The sequence below is a fragment of the Sander lucioperca genome, chromosome 3 (genome assembly GCF_008315115.2).
Source record: "Sander lucioperca isolate FBNREF2018 chromosome 3, SLUC_FBN_1.2, whole genome shotgun sequence".
Classification (NCBI taxonomy): Eukaryota; Metazoa; Chordata; class Actinopteri; order Perciformes; family Percidae; genus Sander; species Sander lucioperca.
This window is the reverse complement of record NC_050175.1, coordinates 22,620,656-22,634,205: the sequence shown is the minus strand read 5'-3', so window position 1 is coordinate 22,634,205 and position 13,550 is coordinate 22,620,656. Positions and strand designations below refer to the sequence as shown.

The following is a 13,550-nucleotide window of genomic DNA, read 5'->3' as shown; positions in this document are numbered from 1 at the left end:
AGAGCCTGTGTGAGTCTGGGAGACAGAATGTCAAATCTATGTGTGTTTTAACCTGCCAGAAAGAAATAATGTGCAGGCTAAAGATCTGTACAAACCACTGTCTAGTTTTGCAACCCACTCTACATGGCTCAGCTCGCACCTTCCTTCAATGTTTACAAATCTGACCATCATTACTATGCCGCACAACTGACCCAGTGGCAAAGGCAATGCTGCAATTACAATTAATATCCTAGAAGGCCGCAAATGTCATTTATGAGCACATTATGGTAAACTGCAAATCCAAAGACAGAAAAAGAGCAACTGACTTAGACCACGACAACAGCAAGCGAGCTAAATTTGTTTGGAACATAGGTTTTGGCCTTCTGTACATTTTAACTGGGCATTTTCACATCCAAGAGTGGAAAGTATGACGCAGGCCTGTTCAGACGTGGTAAAGCGATGTTTGACAGTAGTGTTGAGAGGACAGCTTTCGGTCACCTCATCTTTGATTGCTGATTTTAAATGCCAGTATAGCTGATCACACAATACTGCTGTTGTCATGCAACAGTTTTATCTCAGATGCTGTTGCATGCATAGAATAACTAATATTTTGACCATCTCTGGGCAGCAATGCAGAAATTTACTTTCCACCTTGGGTAACCGGTAAAGCCACAAGTAAATCACTGTCTGACATAGACACATACAAATATTAGCGCTGCAACCAATTATTTTCAATATTGCTCAATGGATTGTCATGGTCATTAGAAAGAGTCCAAAAATAACCTTGTCTAATTACTTGTCCAACCAACAGTCCAATACCCCAAATAATACACATTTGTATCATCTAAAACAGAGAAAAGCAGCACATCCTTACAATTAAGGAACTGGAAACGTGTCGATTAATTTTGTGTCAATTGGCCAATAGATTAATCAACTAATTTCAGCGCTATAACAACAACAAAATAGTTTGGCTTTAGTCAAACACAGTTAAGTGATCATAGACAGCATGAGGCTGTGTTTGTCTCACTCCTTATAACATGATGGCTGTATTTCACAATTGTGTTGTTTTCCAACTAAAGATGCAGCAGGAAGAAAAGATTTATTTGTTTTCCTATTGTTTTGGTACTTCAGTGAGGTTAAAAGGCTAGTTGTTTCAACAAGTACACAGCATTTACAGAATCCTTCTTAGTGTGGGCACAGTCTTAATCTGACAAGACAAGTTCTACCATCTATCCCTGAATGACTGCTGCTGCGGATAGTGGTGGTGAGGAGGTAAAAGGGGAGAGAAGAGCAGGAGGATGACCTCAGGAAGGAGGAATGCTGCTGTAGCACTCTTTAGGAGGTCAAGGGAGGCTTGGCAATTCTGCGAAGGAGGGGATGAGCATTGAAACTTTGAGAGCTTTGATTAACTTCAACTTGAATGATGTGCAGTGTGCTGTGCACAGCCGCAGAGAGAGAGAGAGAGAGATATATTCTCGGCCCTCTTCTAGCTCACTTCTAGGCCCTTGTAATGTTTGTAAACACTAAGCAGGCAACTTGCATGTGCATGATAATTAGGGGCTGAGTTGATAGCAATGTATACTAACAACATCAGCATTACTGCAAAGGCTTCACCTGCCATTATAGCAATGGGCAAAGCAGAACTGGATACAGCGTTGGAGGTTGCGCTTTCAGTTCAACATGGTCGGCTGGGAAGACTGGCCAAGCAGGTCCGCCTCTACAAACATCTGTATGATTCTTCATGTACAGACCACAGGGAGTCAAACAGCCCTAAATATGTGGTCAGAGAGAGACACCACACTGGGAAAAGAAAAAAAAAACATTTTGCTGGAGAGAGTGGAAAAACATGAGATCGTTTTGTCAAAGCTAAAAAAAAAAAAACAGCTTCATGGAAAGAGAGTTCTTAATAGTGTTATAGGCAGACAGTCGTTTTGATTTGGAAATAAACGACAGTCACGTTAATGATTAGAGTAGATAAATGTAATGTTTTCCTTTACTTCCGCTCTCTTCTTCTCTACTACTTCTTGCTTATTCACAGATGATTGTTTCTACTCTGGTGTTTCGCAGAATACTGCAACGAACAATGCGTTGAGCATAAACGTCTCCGTGCATTCTCGTAGCGCGCGCCATCTACTGAGGCTCACGGTGTCGCGCGCGAGAATAATCAAGCCTGAAATCCTGCTTTACGCAGCGCTGTGGAGATCTGGCAATGTGAGACTAATAAATAACAAAAGAAGACGACATAAGAGCAGGAATGTTTGTAAGTAATGTCCTACATATACAGATGTTTTATAAAACAAAAAATAACGGTCAATCAACAGCGCTGCAGAGAGCTCCAGACAGCCGGGGATATAAGAGCAGCCAGCGCCGGAACAAATACGGCGACACATCGCTGACAGTATGATAATAATAAATCTTCCAAAACACATGAGTCACTCTTAGCGGTTTCTGGGACATGAGAAATACTTTGAATACATAGCTCCGTTCATAGTTGAGTAATGTGGCCCAGGACTCATAACTGTTCTCACTGCTATAAGATTGCGACCTAGACCACCTCCGAATGCGGTTTTAGTGATCGGATCTTAATGCGTCCTGAGAGTGTTTTCACCTGTACTAGGGCTAAAAGATTAATCGAAAATGTATCATCATTGAAATTCTGAAGTTGTCTAGTCACGTGACTTCCCCCGGACCAGTCAGCCGCATGGAAAGCATGATGGAGGATAACTCCAACTCAAGTCCGAGTCAACTGAGCAACTTGTGCCCAAAAAAAACACCGTGCCCGTCGTCTGGAAACATTTTGGCTTCAGAAAAGATGATTTAGAACAACGTGATTAATTATCGTTCATTTATCGTTATTGAGGTAAAATGTGCAAATAATCTTGATTTTAGGTCATATCGTGCAGCCCTAACCTGTACTTAGAGCTGTCCACTTGTGATTCCATCACTCAGAAAAGATTTTACTACCGGGTGGAAATGGGGTAAATGATGAAACTGATTGGATAGGATTTAAGAACTACATTGTAGAAAATCTGCTTGTGTTGTTTTAAAATAATGCATGCCAGCACTTACACAGAAAATCAATGAGTACATATCTTTCTCTTTTTGCCTGGCTGTTATTGTGAAGCAATCTGCTATACTACATATTAGCATTAAAACACAAAAACTGCTAATTTCATATCATTATATTATTATTATATTATTATATTATATATATTATATTCACACTATCATTCTTTGGTCTAAATGTACATGCACCTTTCAGCAGACTAATGCATTTTGATTCCCCCCCCCCCCTTTATGTTATCTTTCAATTAATGTCCTTATTAGCTACAAAAACAATGGATAAAATAAACATCAATGTTTTCTAAGAGTTTAGCCAAGGATAAGGCTACAGAATATTTTGGTATACGATAACATACCCCACGGTCAGAGTTAATCTCCATTAGCTCAAGCCACAGAGGAATGAAGACTTGGTAGTGGGGTAGGGTAGAATGGGGGCTGTGAAGTGTCAGAGGTGTGAAATTTTGCAAATGGCCTAGACACTACTCAAACTTGAAAGGCCAAGCAACAAAGTCAGACTATAAATCACAGATATGCCGAAACAACTCAATATACAGTCAAGAAAGGTATGCAGACACATAAGTCCTGATTAACAACACACACAGGCATAGACACAGAGCAGATGCGCTTCTCAAACCCTAAACTATCCGGCTAGCCACTGCTAAGACAAAACAATTTTGCCAATGTGAGGCAATACATCCTTGAAGTACTAAGATGACAGACAGAAACTGGCAGCAGCAGTTGTGTGAACTGTGGGAATTGTCTAATGGCATAAGCCCTGTAAACTTCCAGGCTTCTAGAGTTTGTAAACACAAAAAACTATTAGGAGACAGTTCTGTTTATAATATGCTGCAGAGAGGTAAAGAGAGAGTCAGGGGCTGAAAGACCATATAGCCCAACCCAATAAAGAATCAAGCTATTACCATACGAATACAAAGTCCAGCTATTGTTCCTCAGGTGAGAGTTCACACCCCCCCTTACTGATGGGGGTGGGGTAGTCTAAGATAGCAAACAGGTAAATAATATGAAACCAACTAGTGAGAATAAAATAATAATATACAACAAGCTTATAGTATTCCTCAAGAAACAGTACATTAAATAAGCTTGCAGCATGAATGTAAGCATACAAAAGCAATGACATGCACACAGTCACTACAGGGATTCAAGAATGCCAATCAAAGGAACGATAAGAAAACAAGTTACAGCTTCTCAATCAAGCATTCCACTTATTCATAATTCCCTTGAGCCATGTGTCTACAAAATACATGTCCAATCTTAGTAAACTTGACCCAAAACCATAATAGCCATCGCTGCAACATGTATGCTTTTAGCTCTCCACTCCTTTTTCAAGTGTAATCACAGAACATAAACCAATGTATTGACTTAGCCAGTGCTGATGATAAAGGCTGTTACCAAAGCCTCTGAGTTGGACTATTATCAACAAACTAAATCCTGAACCCTTAAAGCCCAAAGTCAAACAAGCATGAGCAGTAGTCCTTCTTTCCCTAATTAAAGAACACACAAAGCCGGAGCCTTACCAAAAGCCAGACCTGGTCAGCCTGTAGGTTATATAGATTCCCAGTTAACTGGATCAACTGGATGTGTAGTCTTCCTCTCCTTTCAGACTGCAGGAACAAATCCCTTGGTTCTGCCAGACACATTGCTGACCTGATAGCCCATTCACTTCACAAAGCCCAACCCCCATCTTTACAGAGCATGCCTCACTACTTCCTGCAAGCTTGACAGGATGTGATGTAATAACTCCCATTCCCTTTTCATTTTCATTTCAAAGTCACATGGAGGAGGAAAAAACATAAGTAAATGCATATCCCAACGTCCATCATCCCAGAAATCCTCCGCTTCAAACTCAATCAGCTCACTGTCCCAGCCCCAACCTTTCAGTGGATCACAAACTTCCTGAGACACAGGAGGCAGCAGGTGAGGCTGGGGAAATCTCATCCAGCACCTGGACCATCAGTACCGGCGCCCCCCAGGAATGTGTGCTCTCCCCACTGCTCTTCTCCCTCTATACCAACGACTGAACTTTAGGAGACCCGTCTGTTAAACACATGAAATTTGCAGATGACACAACGGTGATGAGTCTGCATACAGGAGGTTGAACAGCTGGCCCTCTGGTGCAGTCAGAACAACCTGGAGCCCCCCCATCACCATACTCAACAACACTGTGTCTGCTGTGGAATCCTTCAGGTTTTTAGGATCCACAATCTCTCAGGACCTGAAGTGGGCGTCCAACATCAACATCATCAGGGAACAGGCCCAGCAGAAGATGTACTTCCTGCGTCAGCTCAGGAAGTTCAACCTGCCTCAGGAGCTGCTGTTCCAGTTCTACAGTGCAGTCATCCAGTCTGTTCTCTGCACATCCATCAATGTTTGGATCAGCCACCCAACAGGACAGAAACAGACTGCAACAGTCAGGGCTGCCGAGAAAATCATTGGTGCCAACCTGCCCTCCATCCTGGATGTAAACTCCTCCAGAGTCAGGAAACGGGCAGGAAGCATCACTACAGACCAATCACACCCTGGACACAACCTGTTTCAGCTTCTCCCCTCTGGTAGCCGCTACAGAATACTGTTTCGCCAAGACACAAGAACAGTTTCTTCCCACAGGGTGTCACTATGATGAACACCAGTCCATAGTGTCAGGATCAATCGATGTGCAATAACCCTGTAACACCAAGCATCCACCTTTCAAGTAAATTATGTATTTAATAGTGTTAAACACATAATTTAAACATGTACATATCTGTCAAACATACACTGTATATACGGACATATACACCTACTTCAGATATATAAGCAACCTTTTATATGAATAATTCCAGCAATATTCCAGCACCATTTACACTTTTGCATTGGTCTATTGTATTACCGTTTACAATTCTTAGAGCTGTTTGTTTACCTTTAAGTGTATGTAGTATGTGATTGCATATGCATGTGTATATGCATATATACACACTTTTTTATATACATACTTATATACGCACATAGCAGTCAAATGTTTATGCTTTGTTGTCCTTGTTTTTAGCCGTTTGTCTATATCTGTGTACTGTATGTACTTTGATAGAAACAAAAAGCCAGAGTCATATTCCCTGTTCACACATACTTGGCCATTAAAACTGATTCTCATTCTAATTCTTACCTGAGTCAGAATCTTTCTGGTCTCCATTAGCTCCAGCAGTGAAAGGCAGCTTCCTTTTAGGAGCCTTTTCTTTCATCTCCTTGACCCCATCACTGCGATCCAATTTGGGAGTCTTGTTCGACAACACTTTATCCTTTGAAAGAGACAAATCAGAACATGAAGAACACTTTAAGTGACATGGTTTAGAGGTAACACAGCTTTAATTAGAATAAAGAAATAGCACTGTAATTTAAACATTTAAATATTATATACAACTTAAAAAGAAACATAGGCTAATTCAGTCAGTCAAGAATGAGCTAGCTGTGGATCCTGCAACCTTCTCCTGTAGTTGGTGCCGTTCTCTGAACAGACTCTTTTAGCCATCATGGGCTTTGCAGAGGAAAACATTTCCATGGAGTTTCCTCCTAGATTCCAGCACAGAGAGCCAGGCGCAGGATGAGGAGGCTACCTAATGGCTCTGACACACCAACCTGACGGCCGACCGTTGGCAGAAAAGGCAGTTGGACTGATCAGTCTCCCCCGAGTTGGTCAAAAAAGTGCCTTGGAACACACCGAAGCGACGCAGACTTGAGCGTACATTCTGTGCGTGTGCGAGACGTAATATGTCTCCTTAACAGCAGGCGGCGCTAAAATGAAAACCGGAAACGACGAACACGTCACGTGGGTCTGGCTTCTCCAGCCGGCCATAATGGCAGCTCGTTCGGAAATACAATCTTGTATTTTATGAAAATAGTTCACTGAAACGTGTTTATGAAAACATTTTAAGCGAGAAATAGGCCATACAGTTGCTGAATCTGTCTTCATTTCAGATCGATAAAGGTCAGTTTAAAAGATTTGTCAGATTTTGAGAGGCGTTCGTCCCGCTCATTATTTTCGGGTTAGCACTCCACCAATCAGATTGGTCATTGAGTCCGAGTGCCCGCCCTCCGATTCAACATGTCAAATCGGCCAAAATGAAGGCCGACGGCTCCTCCGACTGACCACGGCACAGAACACATCGAACAGACTTGAGTCACTGACCTCGCCAGACTGTCCGAAGGCCGATAATCGAGTTGGTGTGTCGGCGCTTTTAAACTGATGCCGACAAGGCTCTGTGGTCCACAGTTGCTGGAAACAATCACAGGCCCATGTCTATCTGCTATCAACAGATGGATATAGTTGTGTGCTTGTTAAACTTGTTTCTTTGTTGTATTGGGATCTGATAGGGACAGTGACTTGCTTATCCTGACTAACAGCTTCACAAAAGTTACAGCTGAAAATATTTGGCAAAATCTGGAATTCTTGTAGGGTTACAATAAAGTATTTTATTATAAATATCAAATTAATCAATGTTTTTTATTAACTGATCAATGAATGTTGTTCATAAGTTACTAGAGCTCAAAGTGATTTCTTCAAATGTCTTATTTTGTCTCACCAACAAACTTTTACTACATACATTTGTGGTTGAGTAAGGAGAAGCGAGTGAAAGAAAACCAGCCAGAAGTTTCAGTTAAATGGAGTATAACAGCAGCAGAGCCACAGAGTTAAAAAAAAAACACCCCAGATACATATACAGATATAGAAAACACTGTCAGACACTACACATTAAGGGAAACAGTCAAAATAAAGGCCATTTAAAATGCTTTACTTATTTTAATGTAAATCTTAATCCCACGTGTGCAGTGTGAAAGCTGTATTAATAAGAAATAATAGCAGAGCATACACTTGGCAGATACTCAATAGTAAAAGACTGGGACTGTATCTGGGGCCAAAAATAAAATATAATAGGTTTATAAATAAATACAAATCCATACTTTGTATTCATTATGGCTGCATAAAAAAATCGCCAGGACTTGTTAGGAACAACTGAATTTCTAATACATATGGGCAAGCACGTATGGTACAAATTGAGTCAGTTCATTTTACAACAGTACCTCCAGTCACCCAGAGCTGTACATTTAAAGGGCTTAATCACCACAACAGACAGTTGCTTTGTATTCTTTTCCTCCACCACAGGAATTAGACCTATTTGATGCACTCTTTTTGTCCAAAGACCACAGAACTGGGGGGAGCAACAAAAAATGTAAGATTGTGAGAAAGTACACACCTAATGCACATCCAATCTGCACACTGTAGGCAGGCACGTTTGAAGGACATACCTTTTTATTTTACTTTTAACTCTTATCTATCCATCTATCTATAACTGATAAGTACCAATTACCAATAGGTAACCAATAGAGTACAATTGACACCATTTGTGGCAAAATCCACAGAAAGTAAACATTAAAGGATTATGCACTCAGTTAAAAGGGAATTTACACCAGCGATGGATTCACTCTGTTGTGAATCCCTGATGTATTTATCAAATTGCTCAGTTGGTTGGTGTACAGTGTTTTTAATCAGTATGCATCATGTACAAAGGGGTTTTACGGTTGCAGACGAAGGAACAGGTTAGATGTAATGTACACACACTCATTTTATTTCACTTAATTTCTCTGTCCTTCCTTCTGTCCCAAACTCATCTCTCTCTATCCTCAGGGCAGGTTTTCCATTATGTGTCGACTCTTTGAACTCCTCCCCCTGCCCTGCCCCAGTCATAAGACTATGATGTCATGGTACAGTAGAGACAAACAGTGTCAGCTACAGTTAGCTGATCTCTCTGTCTCTCTCTCTCTCCCCCTTCCTTTTTCTGTCTGTCTCCGCTCAGTAACACAAAGGCTTTTAACAAGAGAACACACAATTCATGCAAAAGCATGATGCACATCTGGGCATGTGCAAAAGCGACAGAGCATCTAAGTGGGGAAACCAAGATGCAAGAGAGTGATTTCTTTAAGAGAAGAAAAAAACATAACAGCAAATGCAGAGCTAAATTACGTTGGTAGAAAATGAATGGTCAAATTACCAAAGCTTATCTCCAGAGTTAGACTTTTTGTTTTGGCTGAATTAAATTTAAAGACAGCTTTGACAACTAGAGAGACTTTCCTCAGATCTGCCTTTAAATGACACCCTGTTTGAAGGCTCCTAGCAATGCCTGCTCTTTTCGTCTCACTCTGTTTTCCACCCACCCCTGTGCGCTTCATTCCCTCCCTCCCTCCCTTCCTCCATGCCAGAGTCTGATGCAATCCTTTGCAGAGGGCTGTAAATCCATGCCTGCATAAACTGTACCTCTCCTCTTTTTGCTTCTTGGTGCTGCTCCTGGTAGCTGAACAGTTGGCACACACCATGACATCATCAAGCTGCGCCCAACACTTTATTCCACTGCAAACAACAAGACTGTACCTGTGTCAAATTCAGGGGACACTACCTTCAAAGCCTGCATTTCAAGAGTGAATGTGTCTTAACAGGCCAACAAGGCTGTCCAATCCCCAAGGTGCCTCTGAGAATTTCGGCCTTATCACAAATACTGCATTCTTTGCGGCCATCAGCTTCCAACAATCTATTATGCAAGAATCAATTGTGTAATTGTGCCTTAAGGTGGTCCTGGTAAAGTTGGGAAATAGTAACTGCAGCAACCACACTTTATTTACAAGGAATTCAAGTTCAGGTGGTGATCAGTATTTGGTATATATATATATATATATATATATATATATATATATACACACACATCTTCTTAAGTGTCCATCTGTTATCAGTTTGTATTTGAGAAATGATCTTCCTAAATAAATGTCCGGCCCCACACATATTGTAGTCAGAATTTTGGTTAACTTTTAAAAAATAAAGGTATGTTTGTTGACAGGTTTGCTTAACTGGCAGGCTTCTCTGATCTTCCACATTATTACTGATAGCTGGACTTTCTAGTTCTGATAACTGAAAAATATAAGCAATTTTCTTATATATTTTATCTAACGTTCCCTTATGGTCTGTGAGGCCTTCCAAGGTTTTGTAATTGTCGATCAGAAGAAGTAGCTTAGTGTCAAGTTTCAAGGACAAACAGCAGTTGAAACTGGGATGATATGCTGTAAACAAACATTTGGTAATTGGGCACAGTGTGTGTTTGTAGGTTGTTCAGTCTTACCTTCTTCCCACCCTGCTTTTCCACCATGTCAGTGTTGAGTGGGAAGTGGTCCAGCTGGGGGGTTTTAGAACCCCCACCTTTGGGCATCGTTCAGCTCTCCCCACGCCAAGCTTCATTCACGCTGCCATTGCATCGTCATCAACCGTCTGGAACAAAGAGAAAGAAGAAAAAAAAAAAAGGAGATGGTGGGGGAGGTTAGCAACTGTCCACTACGTTTCTTTGAAAACACATTTACACACTGCCAGACGATGCTGCCATTAGCGGCATATCAAGCACTCTATTTTCAACCATTACACCTCTGATCTGGAGGAAGAGCAGTTGAGGGGGAGGACAGCAGGCTGGGTAGCAGTTGTGGCAGGCAAAACATCTATCTGTTTTCCAGGCTGAACCCAAAGAACAAGCAAGGTCTGCCCAAATACCTTAAAACATGCTTGGTAATATCTGCTATTTCTAAAGCAAGAAAAACTACAACCCCTCAAAACAACAGTGATACACTATTCGTATCAAACACACTACAACTAAAGCAGTTATATGCTGAAATTAAGAAATGACAACAGGACAGACCATTTAAGATATTGCATAACCTCAATGTTGTGGGAATACTAAGAGAGCTAGGAACAGCTGAGGAATGTCTTTAGGAACGTGACTGGCACGTCTCAACAAAAACCCAAACAGCTACTTGCCGCCATAGCTACCCACCCTAATAATGTGGGCTCTTACCTATCCTAATTCATGGCATCCCTACTAGTGAAGAAGATAAAGTGGACGATCGCCTTCTTACAACAACAACTATAAATCTACCTGGTATGAGTGACTGGTTTTATCCTGAACCTAGAGAACAGAGAGTTCTGTACAGTTTAATGTGCTCTGTGTTCTCATTGTCTACTCTGTCCTCTATACAAGTACACAACAACAATCCTCGGCCTTCCTTGGTGAAGAAGAGAGGCCTTCTGCTTCACATGAGCTATGAATTAATCATACATTCCACCCCTCAATTCTCTCCTCCATAATGCACTTTTTCTTCTGAGTGCATCCAAGTATGATCATCCTTGTGACTGACAGAGTGAATGAACAGATGACACCATAGCTGCATCATTCTTTCTCTACTTTGAGACACTGGCAGTCCTATCTTTCCTGGCGCCACTTCCATCCCCCCTCCCCCCATCATCCTTCCCTCTGCAGTTAACCTATTCAAGGACTGCTATTTATATCCCTCCAGTCAAGTCAAGACATCCATCCAGCCAGCCAGCCAGCCAACCAGAGAAGTGCAGAGCTACAGAGGATGTACTGCTCCCTGTTTTACTGGTGTATGGAAAGAGAGACATGAGCAAACCACAGCCCCTTCCTCTCTCCTCTGGCTCATTGTTACTCCCTCTTTGCTACTGCTAGGCATTCACTCTAACCTCCCCTAAACGCCCACCTCTCACCACACCAAACAAAGTGACAGGAAGGTTGACTACTCTCAGAAATAAACAAACCTTGCAGCGCCCCCCCCCCCCCCACACACACACACACACACACCCTACAAATTGGGTCAGCTGGGCTTCTAGAACAATACACTGCACTATTTTGGGACTACTACGATGGGCAGTTATAGCTACAGAGCATTTCACTGACATACGAAATACAGGAAAACGATGTTTGCAAGCTAGCAGTCACCAAAAGGCACACACAAGGAGAGGAAACCTTGTACAAAACCAAAGGTAGGACTGGGCGATATGGATAAAATCAAATACCTCGATATCAATACCGCAATGATATTGTAGTGTTGACTATTGGTGCTTTCACAAAATATTTACACAATGAGATTTTTGATAAATAATTATCAGTAATGTGGATATAATGACTATGTGGGTAAAGGCAAATAATAGAACAGTTAAAACAGTCTGGTAAGTTCAGAAAATTACATAACTTTACTGTAATGCAGCCTTTAAAACCAGTAAAAGACAACACTTATGCCATATTACGATATCCAAAATCCAAGACGAAATTTAGTCTCATATCACGATATTGATATAATATCGATATATTGCCCAGCTCTAACCAAAGGCTAATTTCCTTACATAACATCTGCTAACAATGTGAGTGTGTTTAGTTGCCACTAAACTTATTAATTCCATATGTGTATTTGTGTCTGCATGACAAATTCTTTCATAAAAATATTAATATTAACTACAAGCTATGACATGTAGACATCAAAACAATTATTGATTTCAGAGACAACTTAAATCAACTTCAGTTATATTTTAGGGAGTAGTCTGGTTTTAACATATTGAATATAGGGGTGACCCCCGACTATTCGATGATTCGATCCGAGGGGCCTGATTCGACTGACAATCTCACTGTTGAATCGTCACAGCAACGGAAAATGTGGTTATGAAACAGAGGATCATTCCATTCTGGCTATATGGGGGGTGATGTCTGATTTTACATTTCTCCCAATAATTGTATATATGTATGTAAGCATGTATGTTTTTGTTTCTGTAATTTTTCTACATGAAGCTTAAACACAGGGGGCAAAAAAGAAAAGAAAAAAACATCATTCAACGATCAATCAACTATAGACAAGACTTGACCAATCAGATTCAACTATGTAAATTCTTAGTTAGGGACATCCCTAAGTGACTACTGTCTTCCCCTGTTCCTTTCCTCTCCTTATCCTCCTGTAGCATCCTCTCTATCCTCTGAGCCACTCCCTCTGCGGTCAGATAGAGGCCAACACTTCAGCATATTGCAGCATACTGTGTGCACACTCACAGATGCACTGACACAAACCACAAGCACAATTACATCAGCATGTTATAGTAACAGCTTAATTGATTTAGGAAGCATAACATTAAGGCCCCACCTCAAGACTGACAACGTGTAGTGATTTAAAAACCTACATGCTAAAATCTAAATCACCTCTTGGCTGTTTCTAACAATTTCACAACTGGTGAACTCTAATGCTAAATGAACACTGGTCATTTGATTAACAACAAATACTATTTCTGCAGTAAAAACGATTTGGGTACATATGTCATGTGTCCAACCAGCTCTGTGGCTAGTAGTGTAGCTAACCAGCACTAGTGGCCTCCAGTGTGATTCAACTGTTGTGTTTCCATTCACCTATTTTCCTGTGCATTTTAAAGTATCACATTAGAGAGCTGGATGGAAACGACAACATTCGATAAAAATTCTTCAATTGTGCTAAAAGGTTCATTACGGTCGTTTGAGGTGGTTTTTGCCTTTGTTGAAAAAGAGTTGATTCGCTAAGTGGGATATGGAAACACCTTTGCCGAATAAACTGGTAGCGAACATTTAACTCACGGGACTGATCAGCCGTTTCCACTGTCGGCGTCTCCCCAGATATTA

General features: G+C 41.1%; 1 protein-coding gene across 4 annotated transcripts in view; it reads right to left on the bottom strand.

Moving 5' to 3' along the window:
• Positions 1–13,550, bottom strand: part of ankrd11 (ankyrin repeat domain 11) — a 121,040-nt gene that overhangs the window by 19,557 nt on the left and 87,933 nt on the right. For 3 of the 4 annotated variants that reach the window (XM_031276568.2, XM_031276570.2, XM_031276569.2), the window contains exons 3-4: positions 10,197–10,342; positions 6,200–6,332 (exon numbers count right to left, since the gene is read on the bottom strand). In XM_031276568.2, coding sequence (XP_031132428.1) covers positions 6,200–6,332; positions 10,197–10,283 — 220 coding nt within the window. In that variant the 5' untranslated portion in view covers positions 10,284–10,342. Of the gene's footprint in view, positions 1–4,577; positions 5,089–6,199; positions 6,333–10,196; positions 10,343–13,550 lie in introns of those variants that run through there. The other variant, XM_031276571.2, reaches the window with a different exon arrangement.